Genomic DNA, 22,141 nt, shown 5'->3' with positions numbered 1-22,141 from the left:
CGACCCCAGTTTAACGTGTAAACACTTTACGTTTATGCTCTCATAGTTGGAATCGACGTCAGCCGTTCCGCGACAATTGATACGGGCCGACACCATCAAAGATTTCCATTAAACGGTTCGCTGCCGGATTATTAATGGCCTGCGTTGTGTGACGAAATTGACTTTCGATAAAAGCGCCAGATAAACTTTGAATTGGATCCTGTTTTACAACGCAGATCACACTCAATGTCGTTTTAATGCAATTTACGTACACAAAAGTATGTAGATAGCGTTAAATTATCAATTATATTTTTGCATAATTTGTGAATCTATGAGACACATTTACTTATATTTTATTTAATATAATATAACACGAACTTAGTAACATTTTTCAAGTTATAGTACAGTTAAAATTGTTATAACTAAATTTTTGTGTATCAATAAGTGTAGAAAGCTTAAAATTATCAATATTTAAGAGCTTATAAATTAACAATTAAATGAAAAAAAGACATTCCTCGCAAATGTTGAAGTTTAATTAGTGGAAAAGTCAAAACTTTTTCTATTAATTAAGAATTATTACCACTAATTATGAGGATCTGAATGCTTACATTAAAATTAGGTGAACAAACTTCTACGCTAATTGAAACCACTAATTTATCCACTAATTCCACTTTCGAGGTTCTGAATAAAGCTTTACAACTAAAAGTTTGTCATAAAACAATTTAAGTGCTTAAAAGAAATGTAGCGGATGTAAATTATTTATATTTCTTCGTAAATAATTATTATTGGCATAATAAACTTTTTTGTTTAAGAGAACTAAATAAGCAATTATTATCCTTTAACATAATTATTAAAGACGATATACTTTTATTTTAATTTAGTTTAACATTTTAGGTTTTAATGGTTTTAATATTTCAACACAAATGTAATAAAGAGAACGAGATATATTTTTAATGATTGTTTTGCATAAATGGAGGGGGGGCGAAATACCTTACAAAATATTATTATTTTAAATTTTCGTGTGGATTGTCAATATCGGAGTATAATAATATCTGAATAATTATATTGAAAGCAGTTTATTTTTAATGCTTTACAAATATTTAAAAAAAATAATATCTAATCTCTAATTTTCGGTACATAATTTATGACTATCATAATAATATGATAATTTATACAAAAATGTAATCATATAAAATACAATTTTCAGCTAACAAACTGAGAAACGCTTCAATTAATTCATGTTATGTACAGGAAGTCCCAATATTCCGTGGACATGGAAAAACTACGTATTGGAATAAAAATAAATTAAAACGGAAAATTATTTCTTGCAGTTTTTAGGTATATAATAAAATTATATAAGAGTTTTTTGCTTTGAACTGCTATATAGAAATTAATTCCACACTGTATTCGTCATAATGGGGGAACAACCTGCTCTCACTGCCGGTTTCGAAGCCCTACTCCATCATTAAGTGAGCTTGGATTGATTGCCTAAAAAATCCCGTTCAAACATCTTAAGATCTTAAGAAATTTGTTTAGTTTTTTAAAGATCGATACCCACTAACAGACTAAGGAAGCACTTTTATATAGAGATAAATTGTGTCCAATGAACTTATTTTGATTCGAAAAATACGTAGTACTTTTAGGTTTGCGGAATATTGTGACACGCTCTATATAAAATATACAGTCTTAAATAAGTGCAAATATTTTCAGGGCTGGTAGATATCGATAAAAGAAACATATTTTCTCTTTGTCGTTTTTCAAATAAAACCAAAATAACCGACTTATTTTACTTTGAAAATTTCACACCTCTACTTTTCAACCAATAACATGCTTTAATGTTGACTAGTTACCATGGCAACTGAAAAAATTTCCGGAAATTTTCAAACCAAACCAAACCAAACTGAAAAAATTTCCGGAAATTTTTTCGAGGCGCCACGAAACTTTAGTGGAAATTTTTGACAGTTGAAAAGGTAAAAATAAGATCTACAATCATAATGTGAATGAACTACAATGTCTATATATTGAAATATTACCCATTTGAGTTTTAGCATTTGATGTAACTAAGGTTGGTAATATTTTTTATTTAAGGAAATATGTTAGATATACCTACATATGAATTTCTTCGAAATTGCCATGTTCTAAAAAATATAGTTCTGCCGCCTTTATTTAACTAAAGCTGGTATTTTTCGGGTGTTATCTGGTTTTATATTTTCAATTTCTTCTTTAATGACTTGTTGGTTTACTTTTCCAAATCGCGACATTTCGCTATACACTTCTTACTCTACGTACAGACGTTTTAAAACTAGTAATAGCTTAATGACAGAATCGCAAACAAAAATGACAAAACACATAATATGTCAAAAACATCAATACTAATAATAATTGGCCAACTTAACAAATTGAAATTATTTTAAAATGTCATGTTGGATTAATATTTTTTTTTCAAATTTAGGTGTGAAATTTTCTTACCGAATACCACGCAAGCTTAAATTATTCCTGGAAATTTTCTTTCGGGCACGAATATTTTAGGAAAATTATCCCTCGTCTTCGACTCGGGATAATTTTCAAAATATTCGTGCCCTCAAAAAAATTTCCGAAAATAATTTAAGCTCTTGTGATATTATAAGTGAAAATTTAAAAAAAAAAAAATTGCTAAAATTTTGAAACCACTGGATATTTTCTGGATTTTCTCTCTTGTAAATTTAATCTACTACTTATTTTGCCATTTTATCAACAAACTGAAGTTTTTTAATAAAAAAATAAAAAAATCCCAAAAAATTCAAATTTTTAATTTTTTTTTCGCGAAAAAAAACTCATAATCGTGTTTCTGGGGTTGAAATATCCTACCCCTAAAAATACTTGCACTTATTTTAGACTCACTCTGTATAAAAAAGTATAATACAAAACTCAATTTCAATTAAGTTGTGAAACTCGAACTGCTCAAAATAAAATAACAATTTATCACTGTTCATTTGAAAATTACACGATCGTATATTAAAAAGTTGCTCGCGAAATAAAATATTTTAATCTAAACGAAAAATTTAAATTAAATCCTGAATTTATGCCTAATACAGCGAAGGGGGGCGCGAGCGTAATCAGAAGCCTCTCTCCGACGCCACCTTTTCCGTAATGAAAATTTATCTTCCGAAACAAAGAAGAGGAAAGCGCCGGCTCCACGATAAAGAACCAAATAACACCTGCTATTGTGTTTTATTTACTTCTAGCTTTGTCAAAGCGGGCGATTCATAAGATTTATTAGATCAGGTGTTTTAGTTAATGAACAGTATTAAAAACCTGAGAGTCTCTCATAGGACGTTCTAACAGTTGCTTTAGTTGCAATCAAGCAGCGTCTCCTTTTAATCGCTTTAGATCAGTCATAGAAATGACTAAGATTATTCTAGTTGTTAAAACTGCATTTTGTGGGACGATTAATTTTATGGAGTCGTAAGAATAGATTTCAAAAAAAAACGTTTCAGAGAGAATATACAAAAATTAAATATCTACGATTCTCTACGATATAAACTTGAACGACTCGCTTAGATTAATTCCAGTATTTAATGTAAAAAAATTGTCTTCAGTACTGTAATTTTCAAGTTTCGTTAAGTTTGGTAACTTTGTGTGTGTGTGGCAATTTGTAAAATATTTTACTTATAGTTTACCAAATTATCCATTAGTGGTTTTCTAATAGTTGTTTCTATTACAATTTATTACAATCATTTCATATACCTCTCTCAAATTACTTTCTATATATCATAGAAATGGTTAGAATTATTCCTGGTGTTAAAGCTTCATCTTCTCTGTTGATTAATATTTTCGTATTTGGAGAACCGATTTTATATCCAGAACGCATTATTGTAGATATTTGTTACAGCACTAATAATCTCAGATATTATATTTGACTTATTTCTGCTTATAACGCTGCAAATTCCTGAGATTAATTAAGTCAGTTGTGTTGTTGAAGTCTTAAGAATTTTAATTGTACTAAGTTTTTAATATAACCACTTCAGTTTCAATAATCGACATCTTCTTTAAATCGCTTTAAAGTTGTTGATTTACACTTTTTATTATCGACATATTCGTTGTGAAATGTTTCGGAAAACAGGAAAAACATATTTCTTCTGTAGATTTTCTAAAATTAATTAAGATCTACGAGAAACATCATAAAACGGCTTGTCAGTGGATTGTAGGCAAAATTGACTATCAATAGACAAGGATGTCTTAGTTGCATACTGCGACTTTTTCTTATAAAATTTGCTTGGTAGAAACCAAATTCAGTAATTACTGTATGAGGTCCTCCTGCTGATAACTGTTGCAGAATAAAACAAGTAATTAACTAGAACATAGTAAATTCTTCTAGAACTTCAACATAGCCTCCTTTGTTCGCTTTGTTGATTAAACTAATTGCTTTTCGCCGACAGTAATTCACCAGTAACAAACTGGAATCGATCGGAGGGACCCTTCTGTCCGATCATCGCCTTTAGCAATAGAGAGTAATTTTTTATTTAGAAGTTGCCCGGGCTCTCGTTCCCAAATCACAAACACAGTTTACACATGGGACGGAAGATTGCAGGGCTCCCCATGACTGATTCGGCCGCAAAAACTATTTCCCACGGGCCTCGGGCTATTACCGAACTGTGTGGCGGCCGGCCGATTGACAAAAGGAGGTCTAGCTCGCTCTATTTGGGGGCTCGACATCAAGGCAAATATGTGTCTGGGACGACTTTTATCGAGTAATTATAAAATGCTTTCAAATAACATACGATAATAATAATAATAATAATAATTTATTCATAATACATATAAATACATATAAATAAATAAATAGTATACGTTATAAAGTCAAAGACTTGTTCGTATAAATATTATCTAAATTAAAAACATAAACAGAGTATAAACAATATTAACAAGGAATAATCAGACCCTTAGATACAACCTAACCCAACTAAAACAAAAAGAAAAGAATTACTTAGTATTTCATCTCACTGTATAAATCCTTGAATTGAGAACAGTATCAGCAAACGATCTGCCCTTCATAATTACCCACAAACGGATTTGTTTTTTAAAAACATATATAGACGATGTAGTTCTAAGCTCCAATGGTATCATATTATATAATTTTGGTCCAAGGTAATAGAAGCTATGATGTGTATGTGTTCTTACTGGTTTAGGCAACTGGACATTTTTTTTATTGCGTCTCATAGGGATGATTCCTTTGAGATAATCTTGCTATATGAGTGTACTGTGTGATAAGTAAATCACGACAGAAGAGCTGTTTAATGTCCAGAACACTGGATTCCCTGAATAGTGTCTCTGTTGGGTACGTTCTCACTCTAGCATGAATTATTTTTAAGATCCATTTTTGTAGAACCTGTAGTCTATGTATGTGTGTGTTACTGGCCCACCCCAAGCCACTATTCCATATGTCAAATGCGATTCAACCAAGGCATGGTACAATATCTGGAGATCTTTCATGTTTAGAATATTTCTTAGGTGTTTAAAATGGCTAATAAATTTCTTATTTTTTGGCATATATAAGTAATTTGATGATCCCAACGTAAGTGACTGTCGATAAAAATACCCAGATACTTAACTTTCACTGCTCTTCTTATCGTGTAATTCACACATTGACATGTGTTTTTTACCTCTAAATTTTCAAAAAGTGGAAGACTGTCTTTATAAATGCCGAATGGTATAAAGCAGGTTTTGTCAAAATTTACTGTCATTCGTTTTTTGCTTAGAATAAATGAATAATGCGTGGTAGGCCATTTTCTACTTTTGTTCTGAGATTATCCCAATTTTTGTCGCTATAAAATATGGCAGTATCGTCGGCAAATCCAATTATGTTCCCATCAGAAGATAAATGAAATAAGTTGTTTATATAAATATTGAATAAAATAGGCCCTAAAACAGTACCCTGTGGGACTCCATATTTAACTATGCTAGGTTTACTAAATTCATTTTCTATTTTCACTATTTGTGTTCTGTCGGCTAAAAAACTCTCCATAAGACTTAAAGGTTTTCCTCGAAAACCAACACATTCCAAAGTTTTCAGTAGCTCTTTATGGTCCACCGTATCAAAAGCCTTCTTGAGGTCCAAAAATACTACAAGGGCTGGTGTGCTAGAATCCAATGATTTATATATTTCTTCAGTTAAGTGTAAAATTGCATCTTGGGTTGATTTCCCCTCCTGAAATCCATATTGATTTGGAGATATGATATTGTTATTTTCAAAGAAACTGTTGATTCTCACTTTTAGAACCTTCTCAAAAATTTTTGAAAATATCGACAGTAAAGATATGGGTCTGTAATTGGATACATCTGTATGACTATTGCTTTTGTATATTGGGTTTATAACAGCCACCTTAAAAATTTTGGGAAATACTCCTTTTTCTATACAACTATTCAAAATGTGTTTTAGAGGGACTATTATATATGGCGAAATTAATTGTAGTATATCAATGGTAACTTTATCATATCCCGGAGATTTTTTACTTTTCATATTCGATATTATCCTATCTATTTCCGATTCATCAGTAGGGGTAAAAAATATGGAGCTGCTTAATGATTTTTGATTTGTTGTATAGGTGTCATTATTACACTTTTTTATTTTTTTGGCAAGATTTTCGCCCACAGATTCAAAATGATCAGCAAAAGCATCAGCTATTTGTTTTTTTTGCTTACTACCTCTTTAATACTATTTTCTACCTTTTCTATTTTGGATTTTTTCGTTTTCCCAGTTATGTTTTTGACGTAACTCCAAAGACTCTCCCTATTTTTGGAATTATTACTAATGTAGTTGTTATAGTATACTTTTTTGGCAGTTTTGACTAATGCATTTAATAAATTTCTATGTGCCTTAAACGATGCTAATTATATTTAGGTAAATTTTCACTAGTAATATCACAATTAGTCATAATATGCAATCTTATTATTTAATTCAATATCTGGGAGCAGTACCATCCTTTTCTCGAGGGTATTAGCGGCACTTTTAACCACTCTGTAACTCCGTTGTGGATAAAGTAAGAATATTAATTTTCATTGCAAATAAAGACATACTATAGCTGGCTAGGTTATCAAAATATCTGGTAATAAACCTCATAGTTTATGAATTATCGCTTGTCAAATTTCTTTAATTTCGACATTGACTCACTGACAGATCATCAAAATTCTAAGGTACTTCTAGATGTGTCACAAACTTCAAACTTCGAATTTTAGTGAGAGCGTTCACCAAAGTGACGCAGCATCTGACGTGGTACGTAATCTGGCAAGTAACATGCATAGAGCAAGTTAGTCGAATTGAACAAACGACAATAAGGGTGTCAGCGCACACTGAAGTAGCGCTGTCAGAAACCTGTCATTTGTAGTTGTAGCATGCCATGCCACTGTTTCAAAACTAGAACTGGTTTTACTTTTCGCCACATATTATTAACACGTTACTCGAATTTGGCAAAAATGAAGGACGATCTGGACTTCAATATACCTTTTGTATTACTGATTGAGACTAAACCATGCATTTATGGCCACACTCGTGCCAATTATTCCAACACGAATAAACAAGACTTGTCAAGAACGAAGACTTGGAAAGAATTGTGTTGCGAGACTTGGCATTTTCTTATAGTTATTCTATGTTTTTGATGGGATTAGACATAATAATATGCAATCTTATTATTTTATTTTTCCAAATTCATCACGATAAAATACAAAAGTAGGAGAAAGAGCTTTCATATTTTCTAAGAAATTAGCTTTCCGGAGTCCTCTCCGCTCCGGTCATCTATAAGAGCCAGGGGTCCTTTTTAAATGTACGAGACTATATGGAGTTTTTCCGGATAATATAATTTCATCGTTCTTTTATAGAAACCGTTCGCTATACCGATTCAGCGTGCGTTCGCGAGTTACGAGCGAGGAAATGGCACTTGCCCGGACTATAAAACGTTCGGGACGGTTTTAAACAGGTAGAAGGAAGAATCGACTATTTTGGGAAAAACTGTCGGGCTTATATGATATATATTTTTATATTCATAATACTGCATCATCGTATATATCGTTGAAATACTTCCATTTTTGAGTGTACTGTACATTTTTTAACAGCCTCTACAGTCTGACAAACGGATCTGAAACAACAGGACAACGGTAAGGGGATCGCAATTTTCTAAAATCCTGACCGATTTCATTCATAAAATATCCACGAGCGTGCGGTGTTTCATAAAAATATATCAGGAATTTTTATAATATTTTCCAGTAAAGTTTATAATATTATTTTACTTTAAATGTACCTACATTTTGTTTAGTCATTTGCCCAATATAGTAATATTTGTTAAAACACTTGTACTAATTACAATAAACACAAATCAAGTTAAAGATATAAAACACAATACAATAACATCGCCACTGGATTTTTCAATAGTAGTGACTGTTTCTACTATTACTAGAGAGGGGCATAAAGTTGGGGGTTATGGCGGCAAGACTTGCGAGAATCTCGACCAATCAGACTGGTTGAATCCGGGATGCCATGATGAATTTTGTCAGCGTTGCCAGCTTACCCTAAGCGGACGTTATCTTAAGGAGAAATACTTTACCTTTTATAATAGGCAGAATGAACGAAATCAGTTAATTAGATAAATATACATTATTACAATAAGAACTACGTCAAATTACTAGCATATATATAATTATGTATGCTGAAATGAACTAAAATATATTCAATTTATAGGTAATACCGAGCAAGAGTTTGCTTTTCTATAATTAAACGTGACAACATCTTTTTTTGTCCGAATTCCTTCCGCTGTTTTAGATTCGTTTGTCAGATAATACACTATCACCCAAATGTTTTACGAAATATTTCTGAAAATATTTCGTGAAAAATTACGCAAAACATTTGTGGAAATAGTTTCACAAGTAAACTCAAATATAAGTCCGTTATAAAAATTAGTTCCCACGTTTCCTGATTTTTTTTTATTGTTAACCCAGATTAACAATAAAAAACAAACAACCAATCATGGCGCGTCTCGATCAATTTCAGGAAACGTGGGGACTAATTTTTATAACACGGGCTTATATTTATCGTACTATTTTGTGAAATACCACGAAGCAGTAGATGTCAACCATTGTGGTGGCTTCAGAAAAATAAGAAAACGTGGGACATGAATAAATATTATTAATTTGTAATGGAGTGTAATGTAATACCTCTATATTAAACTGATATGAAAAATCAAAAACAGTGCATTTAGAAAACAGTTACCGATTGTATATTTAGTTTTAATCATTGTCTAACATTATTAATTACAATATAGTAAAAAAAATATATTTCCAAAATTTAAAATCGTAAAACCGCTGGGCAATACGCAGTGACTAACTGTTGTGGCGGTCCGCCTTTTATAGATTTTAATCCACGGTGTTAAACTATTTAAAAAATTGTCTTAATTATTTCTTATTTTTGAATGGATTTACATCAAACCATGTTATTATTATATATAAAAGTATCTTTAATTGATATCGGGTCAATCAATAATTTTCCAAATCAACTCGATATATTGATGATGTTGCCAGTATTACTCATCAAGCAATACTACCTTTATATTAATCAATTAAGATCGCGTAAACAAATATAACATATACAGTTTTATATACTAACTCATTATAATAAAATTAATAAGAAACATATTGTAATTATATTCCTACAGATTGAGTAAAAAGTTATGTTTATAAATTCCTACTCTACATATTATAAACGCGTCATCAAATATTAATTTTGTGGAATATATATCAACAAAAAACGAGATGTAATTAACGAAATATTATGGTAACAACAGCTACTTATTTCACTGAGATTTATGAAAAAAAAATCCTTTGCCTCGGGTACCGATACCGCCACGTTTTGTAAATAGCTCAAAACGAAACAAAATTGAACGAGGCGCTTTTAAGAATCGAAAGTAGGTCGAGGCAAACCGAAGGGGGTCGAAGACAATTAAATTTCATATAAAAAATCAGAAAATTTTACAGAGAATTCAAATAAATATGTAATAAAAAATAGGGGTACCCATTTAAAATAGGTAAGTTGCTGTAAGTTCTTCTGGTATTTATTCTGATTCCTTTATAAAATCTCAAAATAAGAATTAAAAACAACATTAAAATCCGTAATAATTATCTGTGTAATATTTTTCGATTGACGTCTTTATATGAATCCAAAAATATGGCCCAAATTGTATTTCCTTCCTCACATCTGGATATATGATATATCTTATTTTAACCTTAAGCTAGTATTTCTATATCCAAACCATTTTTTCTGTTACGATCTTCGAAGAAATAAATGCTTAAGCCCCAGAGAACAAACGGAAAAAATTTCCAAACAATAAAGCTAAATAATCTTCCACTTTATTTTCGGCATTGAAAAGGGTCGAATTTATAGTTAAGAATCCAGAAGCCAGGGACCCATAATACTTTTTATTGTGCGGCTTTGGAGAAAGTTTGCAGCTAAATCTCGTTATTCTTTTGTCATCGATAAATCGCCAAATAATGATCTTAGGAAGACAAGTCGTAAACAAATTAAATTGATATTGATGAAGGGCTTAGATAGAAAAAAGGATTTGTTTCGATTAGGTCAAATCGACTTCGGCTATAGTTCGATTTAGCCATAAATTTTAATCATTTTTGGGTATTTAATCAAAAGATTTTTTCTCAGCAAGCAAATACCGATGATGTATGAATTACCTATGAAATATGCCAAGGTGCATCAAATAACATGTTATTTTTGTTACAGTAAGAACAAAGGCAATTTAATTTTAACCGGAAGGTTTAATACAATTGCAAAACTTTCTATAATTTTGTTTTGTCATAAACTTTCAGTCAAAGCCTAACAAGATTACTTGAAATTGTAATAAAGAAAACAAACTCTAAAAATTCCTTCCAGCGCTTGAAATTTCCTGCAAAACACATTGGATATTTCATCATATCGGATAGTAAAGTGTCGGTAACAGGTCCGACGATTTAATACATTTTATTGTGCGGTATTTGGAGGAAGGCGAGCGTCCTCGTGAGAATTGGTAACCCTGGGCATTCAATAACAGGTTGTCTATCGAGCCTTCGCTAAAGAACGAACGAACGAAGGAACGGCATCTAGTCGAATTGGATGGCGTTCCTGCGAACTCGGGGATTTAACGATTTCTAATAGATTTGCTTGGGCGACGGAGCGTGGCCTTTAGAAGACAGGGCCAGACTCTCAAATCAATTTCCCCTCGGTTTTTTTTTGTTCGACGTTTCTTAGGGAATATGCGTGCGTCAACAGCGAGCTGTCCAAACTTTTAATTAAGAACGAGTTACAAAATATTAGCAGTCAACTCAGAAATTGAGTTGTTGCTTATAACAATCAAGATATTTTTATGATATTGTCAAGACTCAAATAGGTTTATATCAAATTGGGAAAAATTATGTAAAATATAATTTTAGTAAACCAATTTGATGCCATCGACCCAGATATGTTATTAAATAACGTTAAGAATTAAACAATTAAAATATAACGATCTCGGGTCGATAATAAGACGCAGGTCACCGAAGTTCGATTTCCTCATGGTCGTTGCCGGGTTAGTGTAATTATATTATAAACTATTTTGACGGCATAACCGGCGATGACTACGAGGAATAGAAGAATATAAAAAGAGTATGCTGAAGAAAGCGGGGTTAGTCAGTTGATAGTTAGTCCATAGTGAGTTGATAATCAAAATGTTGGAGAGATTTTTTTAATAGAATGTTAGTGGAAAAGAAATACTTTAAATGGACCTTGTATTTTTAAGCAGTCGAGGCAGAGTTTTTTATAAACATATACCACACCATCGAAGAAATTCGCTTGAGAGTTGGTTTGGAAATAAAGTTCGCTGTCATGTTATATGTAAAATTCTACAGACATTACAGGTGAGGCACAAAAAATATATTTTTGCTCGGAATAGAACATGCTATTTTTGTTTCAAACGCGAATTTTTTTTTTTGAAAATTCGAAATTTTTTGAAAAATTTTTGGAATTTTTTTAGTTTTTAGTTAAAAAACATAATTTCTTGATAATATGGCAACATAGGTAGTATATTAAATTTACAAGAAAGAAGACGCTGAAAAGATCCAGGAAATTTTTTTGGAAATTTTCGAAGTAAAATAACAGCTATTTTGAACTGATTTGAAAAATGATAAAGAAAAAATATGTTTCTTTTATCGTGATCTACCAGCCCTGAAAATATTTGCACTTATTTAAGACTCACCCTGTATATCTCGAATACATTTCGAAAATTCTTTGCAGTAATTTTTTTTCAAAATTGTTATTTCATTCTAATAATTATCTAATCAATATGTTTATTCCATTGCCTGTATTAATTAAATCCTTCTAAGAAAAAATAATTTTCTAAGAAAAAAATATTTTCTAAGAAAAATGATTTTCTAAGAAAAAATAATTTTCTAAAAAATTATTTTCTAAAAAATTATTCTCTAAAAAATTATTTTCTAAAAAAAAATTATTTTCTAAAAAAAATTATTTTTTAAGAAAAAAAATATTTTCTAAGAAAAAAATATTTTCTAAGAAAAAATAATTTTCTAAAAAAATAATTTTCTACAAGTGAATCATATTCAACGTTATAAATGCAATGCTTTCCTCATACCAATATAATAAGATAATCAATCTACCCATGCCAACGTGCGAAATAGTTTCTGCATAATTATTGCTTTCGTCATATCTTCAACACTCTCGCAAATCCCGCAATTTTAAAAAGAATCCTCGAAAGGCTTAGGTGTCGACGCGCAAAGCTAACAATTTATATTTATGCCCCCGCCACCATGTTTGATAATAAATACAAGCGGAAGGAAAATTGCTGCATGCCATATATCAAAATCCGTTCCTGTAAATATATCCCTTGTCAGAAAGGGATATTGTTCATCCCACCTTCTTCTTATTTCTTCCCCGTCGTCCTTTCCTCAAGCCACGCCAATTGATTTGCTGCGAAGGATCAGTGCTGGATTTACTTTGAAACTGTATTCGAGACATTTCAGATCACATTTTTTCCCGATGTAGAGTTATGGGACCGATAAAAGTTTTATGGCAGTTTTAGGTTTTATTTAACTGTATCGAAGGTTTATTTCCTAATAAAAAAGAAAGAGAAATGTTGCAGAAAATCTATTTATTGTTTGGCAGATCGTTCAAGATATTAAAATTATGGGAAATTGACCATAAAAAGATATTTTATAAAATTATTAATATAAGCCTATAAAAGAGTAAATCTTTTTTACACAGCATAGACAAAGGAAACAAGTTTAGATTGGAATGCTCGGCTTGCCGCCAAAACTTATAATTGTTTTGGGGTGCATACGTTGTACGGGATCTAGCGGTGCTATAGCGGTTGCTAAGAACAACCGTAAACAAGAACAGAAATAATTTTCTCTTGTCAAAGTCAGAATCTTCAAAAATCATTATAAAATGTTTCAGAATTTAAACTGTCCTCAATGAAAACATATCGAAAAGTGTTTAAAGCGTCCATTTTCAAAGTAATGTTTGCTATCTTGTGAGTTTAATTTAAATTTTATTTACTCAAACCCGTATTAATTGGGAAAAAGTGGCATTAAAAACTTAAAAAGCTGTGTGATCTGTGAACTGCAAAAACCATCGTGGATCGTGGCATAACGTCGGTTTCCAATGTTTCATAAGTATTTCATACATATCCTTATCCATCTACATATATAAAAGCTCAAAGGGTTTTTTGTTACCATCACCCCGCCGAAACCGTTTAACCAATCTTGATGATTCTTTTTTTAAATGAAAGGTATGTGTCTAGATTTGTTATGAAGTATTTTTATATTGTTTAATGACTATTTCTTTGTGTAAAACGACTAAATACTAAAACATACTTGAAAAACACTTACACACAATACCTCCAAAAATAAATTATTTGTCATTGTCAGTGGTGTGTCAGTTAGGTTGTATATCATATTTTTAGATATTTTAGGGATCAGTTCATACCAACAGCTTTAGATACATAAATATTAGCACAAAGGTTCGTTTAATCCACATTAGTGAATTAGCTGCACAAAGCGATTTTAGGAAATTCATCCTCTTAGAGAGTAAATTTAGGTCGGAACAATGTGTTGTATGAAAATTCCTTACTAATAAATGCTTCATCTATATTAAACAGCAATGCAATGCAAAAATTTAATAGTAAGACTGTTTTTCTCATTTCCTCATCGGCTGGGAGGAATTTAAAAAATAGAACAGTTTTTTTTTGTATATCAAAATAAGCATTTTGATGCATGAAAGACGTGTATCAAATATACCGTCAGAGATATTTTGCTTCAATCTTGTAGCAAAATCTCTAAATTTGATAATTTCTGCCTAACCGAAACAAAGAGCCTGACAACATCAAAAATACCCATCAAATGCCAGATTGTCGTGGACAATAAAATAATACAACAAGGGATGAAATTTAAATATCTCGGTATAGAGCTATCCGGTTATGGCGATATCAAAACAGAGGTAAGATAATAAAACAAAAGCAATGAGAGTAGCTAGATGTCTGAACGACACCATATGGAAAAATAACAACATAGGTCTCGAGGTCAAGTCAAGAATATATAAGGCTGTCGTCAGACCCATAACGAGCTACACAGCAGAAACCAGACCGGACACAGCAAAAACAAAAAGGTTCTTGGAAACATGCGAAATGAAAACAACATAGAGGATGAAGAAGATATTTTGAGAAAAAAATTAGAAAATTTTACCACTTCTATCTGAAAAGTTAAGATGTTTAGGACGTATATTCATATGAAGTTGTTTTTTTCTTCGAATAGGTCCAAGAATCACCTCCTTAAATATTAGCATGTCATTAAGGAACACCCTGTATATTTAAAATTTAGTGACAAATGATTATTTAAAAATATTTTGAAAAAAAAATGTATAAAACTCAACAAATCTAATCAGGTTATTTTAGTCAAAAAAAAGTTTAGGGTGTGTGCTAATTGTAATCTTAAAAGTTGGTTAATTAACTTTAATTTAAAAAACATTGGGAAACATCTGTTTTTTTATAAGTCATATCCATCGATACCGCGAATGGAGAGAATTGTGCAAAACTCAGTTCGTTACACAATATAGTCTATTTACCAACTAGTTGCATGAATAACTACTTAAACCTAGGTTTGATTTGATTGTTGTTCTTTTCTCTATTCTTGTTTGTTCCTTAATCTGATTATGCGATAAAAGCAATATGTTTGTCATATAAAACCAAGAAAACAAGACCTGAAATACCACCATTTTAATATTTAGTTTTATAAGACATGTTCTGGAACTTTAGAAAATATTAAAGACCATAAGTAGCAATACGTTCCTAAATAGGAAAAATATGCGGGTTACATCAAAAGCATCCTTCCACAGAATATTAGGTTTTATTCAAGAAAAAAACTCAAATGCTCAGCACAACAAATGTCTCAAAGAACTGAGCGTTTTCTTTTGAGGTTCTTAAATCTTTTCAAGATGCTAGTAGCGATATTTGGGAAAATCGAGGAGGGCAGATTTCGATATTCTAATAAATACTTTAAACAATCTCGATCCTTATAGAATGCTATGAACGATATAATATTTTTTTTCACAGTAAAAAAGAAACCAATAATTTTATAAATAATAAAAATGCTATATTTACAATTAAAAATTTGCATAAGCTGAAATACTTCTCATGTTAATTTTTTGAAATTTTATTTGATTTTTTGAGTAGTATTTGTTGACGGCCAATAATGAAATAAAGTATCTTTAACTTTTAACCGCTAACGTGCGGTCTAAGGGACCCCGGTAATTATATTTTAGTTAGCGGTTATGTTCAATTTCCGCACGTTAGCGGCTAAAGTAAGACGATGCTAATTACGTGGTTCTTTGAGGATGATAACGAATAATGTTGCACCGAATCTATATTTTTTTGTTGACTAAATATTTTTCTTTTGTTTCAGGGAGCTTCTTCCAGTCTGGTTGTTAAGTTTGCCGACACAGAAAAAGAACGACAACTTAGACGTATGCAGCAGATGGCCGGAAACATGAGTCTACTCAATCCATTTGTATTTAACCAATTCGGCGCCTACGGAGCTTACGCACAGGTATAACGCACAATCCATTGAAAAAAATGTTGAATTTGCTTTATTGTATGTGTAGATTATAGTTTATGAGACTGATCAGCTAGTGAATTCTCATTATTTGCGAAATAACTCATGATTAACTGCTACTGTCTTTGTCAAGAGTTATCAGTGATAGACATAGAGTAAAACTCTCTGGGAAATATTTCTAAGACTGCAGTTATATCGTTTTCAGTCGATTATTTGATGATCAGTTAGTGTTGCTGAGTTTGTAGTCCTTAAGAAATATGAATGCTGTCAATAATTTTTACTGATGCACAAATGTTATTTTATATGTAGAATGTAAAAAGTATTTTAGTTCCAAACACTATTTAATTAAATCTTGAGTCTGTTTTGTTCATAGTGTGTTTGCAAAACTGAAAATCACATACGTAACTGAACGTTTTGTTTTCTTTTAGCAACAAGCTGCTTTAATGGCAGCTGCAACAGCACAGGGTACTTACATTAACCCTATGGCCGCGATTGCCCAATTACCTCATGCCATAAACGGAATTAATGGACTCAATGGGGTAGGAAATGGAGTAGTTGCACCACCCACGTCAGGTAATGATACCTTTAAATCAATACAGGATATTACTGAAAGAGCGAAAAATGGAATATGACGAAAAATAAAATGAACCGTCAGATTTCATAGGCTTTAGTCTTTTTTAAATACTTTTTTTTAAATAAGTTTTATATACAGTGTGTTCTAATATTTCTTGGACATAGAACTACTTTGTACTTTTGGAATCAAAATAAGTTTGTTAAATAAATTTCAAGATAAATACACTAATTACAAAAATCTTGTAAGAAAAAAAAAACGCAAAAATAGAGACATCTTCAGTAAAAACTAAAATTTCTATAACAATTACTCTGTTCTCTTTTTAAATTAATTTATTCAAAATTTCACTGAACATTTAAAGACCGAACTAGATTCCGCTTAAATTATTTTCGCGCTTTGCAAAATTTATTCTTAAATTAACCCGAAAAAATTGTTAAAATATTTAAATAGCTATGGGGCGTGCTGGTGTGCAGTACGAGCAAAACAAAGTAAATAAACCCTCTCAATGAATTTGATGCGCAGCGTTTCCTTTCCGCTCCGTCCTTATTTCGAAATGGACATTGAAAAAATAGTTTCCGTTGAATATTTCATAAAGGAGCGCTGAGAAAAGGCTTTTAAATTTAATAGGAATATATTTTACTTGCGCAGTCTATGTAAGGGGAATTCAGTTATCTGAGGAATACAAAGGCGTATTTTATTTAAACGGGTATTTATTTTTGCAAATAGCTAATATTTCGGAACAAAAATTCATTACTCAAAAATAAACTTTTGTAAGTGAAAACAGATTAGCTAGACAACTAAAAGTATACTTAACGATTTTTTATTAATATTAAGTTACTGAAACAGATAATGTATAGAAAATAGCTATAGAATATAGAATATCGCTCTTATTTATTTTACAGTTATTATACTTGAAACTAATTCATAAGGAAAAAAAGTAAATTTTACATCAAATAGTAGAGAAATAAATAATAGATACATACAGCATTTTCGACCACCCTGTATATTAAGGTGGATCAAAAAATCGACTATTTTTTCACTTCATAATCTGAAAAAAAGGGTTGATAGAGACCTCAAAAAAATCCTCTTCAAATATGAGCTCTTAATTCTCTACACAAAAATTGGTACGTATTCATTTCACTTATTCTTGCTTTATTTAGTATTCTGATTACTATTAAAAACGTTTAACAAAATAAGCCAAATAACAATCAAACTTTGAAATAAACCGTAAAAATAAACGTCTTTGGATTAGCTGACAATTGAAAATCCTGAAATTAAGGGACAACAAACGGCAACATTGTCGGGTGACGGATTTGACTAGTGGGACGTAGACGCTAATCTTCATTCTTGCTCTTTTTATCATTTACTCTCGATAACCATATAATAATAATAGCTCCCGTATATAGCGTTTAACGCCTTGGGAGTAGCAAAGTACAGCTTGCCATGCTAGAGCCGTTCGGTATACAAGGAAGGTAATGTGGCTAGCACTACGCTTCAACCGCCTATTATTACCTTAGGATTGTGAATCTCAAATACTCATTTAAGGCTGAGTCGACCTAGGTACCCAAACTATTTTTATTTTAATAAAAATAGTCGGCTGATGAAATACCGGGTGTAGGATTCGAACCCACACCATATATATATTTCGTGTATGGCAGTATAGGATACTATTCACAATATAAACAATAATAAAATATACATACAACCACAAACACACGTGTTGTCATCAAACATGAAGTCCAAACAAGAACAATACAATGTAAAAATAAAAAATATATGTACATATAAAAATTACGAAATAAAATAAAATTTGATGAAGTGACTGTGGTGGGTTAAAGGTGGATGTCTAGTGCCTTCATCCAGTCAACTGCCTCCTCGGAAGCTTCATGTATGTCAAACTTGTTCCCGGAAATTTTCGCAAGGGGCATTCTGTGACAATATGAAATGTTGTTTGTTGTTGGTGCCCGCAATCACAGCTAGCATCCTCTGATATTCCCCACTTGTGCTTCATATACTGGCATCTTCCGTGACCAGTACGTATACGGTTAAGGGTCGTCCATGTTCTTCTAGGGAGGTTGAAACCCGGGGGCTTGTGTGACGGATCGATAATTAAATTTGCCGAGTCGGGGTTTGACGTATACCATTCTTTCTGCCAGGCTGTTTGAGGTAGAAAATCTTCACGGGTTAGTCTTTCGCCCAGTTTCCAAGAAGGTCTCCTAGACTTTAGCCTTTGCCTTTGATTATCTAGGCAATCCTGGTGTAATGGTAAGTCAGGATCTGCAGAACATTTTCCGCATTCTTTTTTTAGTGCTGCTTGGCGACGTATTTCCGGGGGCTCAATATTTGACAGAACAGGCAACCATTGTGTCGGTGTGGACTTTACTGTGCCTGATATAGTCCTCATAGCTTCGTTGAGCTGTGTGTCAATAATATTTGTATGAGCACTATTGGCCCACACAGGACAGCAGTACTCAGCGACTGAGTATACGAGTGAAAGCGCTGTAGTTTTTAGGACTGGTGCGTCTGCTCCCCAACTTGTTCCAGATAGTTTGTGAAGTACGTGGTTTCTAGTTTTCAAGTTGGAGGCCATTTTAGTTAGATATTGTTTATATGTTAGAGAGCGATCCAATGTCACGCCAAGATATTTTGGGAGATGGTTGTATTGCAGTACATGATTTCTGAATTCAATCTGCGGCCTGTAGTTCGCATATTTATTGCTTAGATGGAACGTACTAGATTCTGTTTTATTTACGTTGATCTTGAGCCTCCATGTATGTAGAAACGTTTCTAGCATTTGCAAATCACTAGTGAGCACTGCCTCCGAACTGTTAAAATCATTCGATTGGGTCACTAGGGCTATGTCATCGGCGTAAATAAACTTTCGTGCTCTCGTTTCCGGTAGGTCAGAAATGTATAAATTGAAAAGGAGCGGGGCCAGCACTGATCCTTGTGGTAATCCGTCATTTAAATTATATAGCTTGCTTACATTTCCATTTAGGTGACCTTGGAACTTCCGGCTAGACAGCATGCTATTTAATAGTTGTGCAATTAGCTTACATGGTATCACCCTTATGAATTTTAGGACCATTCCCTTTCGCCATACCGTATCGTACGCCGATGTTAGATCGATGAACACAGCCACAGACTTCTTGAAATCTCCTCTCTATATGAGTTGTTAGCGCTAGAACTTGGTCGCTGCAACTTCGGTTTGGTCTGAAACCGGCCTGTTCTATAGGAATCTGTTCTAAGATAGTTGGTGCCAGTCTATTATACAGAAGTCTCTCCAGCAATTTGTAGCAAACACTCATGAGTGCAATGGGCCTGTAATCCTCAGCGTTGTGTCCAGATTTAGATGGCTTTAAAATGGCTTACCTTTGTCCTTTTAAATAGCTTCGGGAGCCTGCTTGTTTTTATTATTTCGTTGAACAGTTCGGCCAGCCATTAGGGCCAGCATACTTGAGGGGTAAATGCTATCAAAACCAGTTTTATATCACGTGCTTTACACAGTTTTATATCACGTATGGCTAAGAGCATTTTTTCAGAAGAGATCTCTCTTGAAAGTTCAGATGGCTGCGCTTGTAGCATTTTGGATTTTAATTCATATTTGATTTCCCTGGATTTTTGTTTATCGTTATCTTTCGGTGTTCTCGTTAGGTTGACAATTCTGACTGCTATTTTGTTAGAGTTTATTTTCGACTCGATGTTGTTGGTTGGTATGCTACTTCCTAATTTTCTTAACAGATTCCAAGCTTTTTTACTCGAATGTTGATTCATATTTTCTGTTAAGGTGCACCATTTCTCTCTTCTACACCATGAGATTGGTAGACGAGAGCTTGTACCTCTACGCCACCGGGCACCTCTCGATAACCATTCGAAATAAACTTTCCTGATACTGATATCGGAGATGGAGAACTAACCTCTGTAAAACCGTCTGAGAAACTGACTTTTGTCAAAGCCATGAGACTTTATTATTAGTTATAACTCAAGAAAGGGAGACACAATAGGTCTGTAAGGTCGGGGTAATTACATTCCCCCTTGCATACATACTACAATTCTATTCTTTTTATCTAAGGGTAAACCCCAGTTACTTAGCCGAGACTATCCTATTAAGCTCGGACCATCGATCTTTCGCCTTTAATTAAAGGCTTTTATTCTAATCGCAAAACACGCGTGCAAAAAGTTGGGTCTAATCCCGCCCCACGAGCAAAACACGACCGGGGGCGGCTTTCGATAGCGGGCCGCCGGCGTCAAACAAATAAGTACCTCATTGTAAACATTCGACTCCGAATGTTTGTTCGGAGCAGGGGCGCGTGAAATGTCACTTTAAAACGATTTGGCAGTGCAAAAACAGCGGGACCAGAGAGTAAACAAACCCGCCTAACAGACGGCCTTTGACGTGCGGGCACAACGTGTGTCGCTTTCGTTATTGGTCGTAATAAAATGACGAAGGACGTGCCACGTCATGGACTTGTTAAAACGTTCTAATATTGTGGAAAGATTTGGAATAGTGTGAATATTTTTTTTTCCATAGAAACTGTTAAAATTGTGTTATATCTATCAAAAATAGTAGATAAAATTATACTTTAACTGCAATTAGATTTAATGATACTTTAACAGCGAGGATAGGTTAAAAACTTTATTTCTTCTCGCACGTGTTTTAATTGCTTCCATTTTTGAAAATGTTTGTATTCCTTTTCATAAAAGTTATTCGGGATTTAAATGCTAGCAGTTTGGTTATGACGTTTGTCGCCTCAGCTTGAATATCTGTTGGTATAAAGTCCCTAGATATATAAAGTACCGCAATTGGTTTGTTCAATGTTATTGGCGCCAAAATGGCGGATTTTTGGGGTATTTCTGGAAAAACTGTAGTGGTAGGACTGTTTAAATGTCACATTTGTCTGAATTTGTCATGTCAAATGTTGAGAAGCTGTCAATTTCAGGATAAAAATATTTATCCACATATTTTAAAATAATTATAAAGCCACTAAAATGCTACAAATTTTTAGTTAATAATGTATAGGCGTCGATATCTTTAGTGAAGAAATGTGTATTACACGAAAAGGCCGCCATTTGATGTGTTTCTAACATCGTCGATATTCAATACACGTTAGGTAGTGGATTGAATTTATTTATGCTCCAGTGAATATTTTTAACAATCTTATTTGTAGTATAACCTACTGGTACATAAAACTTCATTATAGAACAAGACAAGACCACAATAGATCTGAGAAGGTCGCAGTGGGTCAGGCCGAAATCAACCTCTAGAAATCTAATCTAGAACAAGACAAAGACCTTACTTGCAAACTACCATACATATCTTTTAAAAAGGATGCTAAGTGTAAGTGAAATCTCTACGTAATCATTCCCTAAAATGTTTAGTGTAGTTTAGTTTTCAACATTTTGCAGCAAGAAGTTTAGATAAATCTACAATATATTATCATCAGACCAAACGAAGGATAATTATTTAAAAGAATAAGTTATGTT

General features: G+C 32.5%; 1 protein-coding gene across 1 annotated transcript in view; it reads left to right on the top strand.

Moving 5' to 3' along the window:
* LOC115885541 (CUGBP Elav-like family member 4) overlaps positions 1–22,141 on the top strand; it is a 244,600-nt gene that overhangs the window by 201,410 nt on the left and 21,049 nt on the right. The window contains exons 5-6 of the mRNA XM_030904497.1: positions 15,937–16,080; positions 16,515–16,659. Coding sequence (XP_030760357.1) covers positions 15,937–16,080; positions 16,515–16,659 — 289 coding nt within the window. The remainder of the gene's footprint in view (positions 1–15,936; positions 16,081–16,514; positions 16,660–22,141) is intronic.

Source organism: Sitophilus oryzae, unplaced genomic scaffold (assembly GCF_002938485.1).
Source record: "Sitophilus oryzae breed Bouriz unplaced genomic scaffold, Soryzae_2.0 scaffold_396_pilon_pilon, whole genome shotgun sequence".
In the NCBI taxonomy this organism is placed as follows: domain Eukaryota; kingdom Metazoa; phylum Arthropoda; class Insecta; order Coleoptera; family Curculionidae; genus Sitophilus; species Sitophilus oryzae.
The sequence above is the reverse complement of the archived record's forward strand: the minus strand, read 5'-3'. Positions and strand labels throughout refer to the sequence as shown.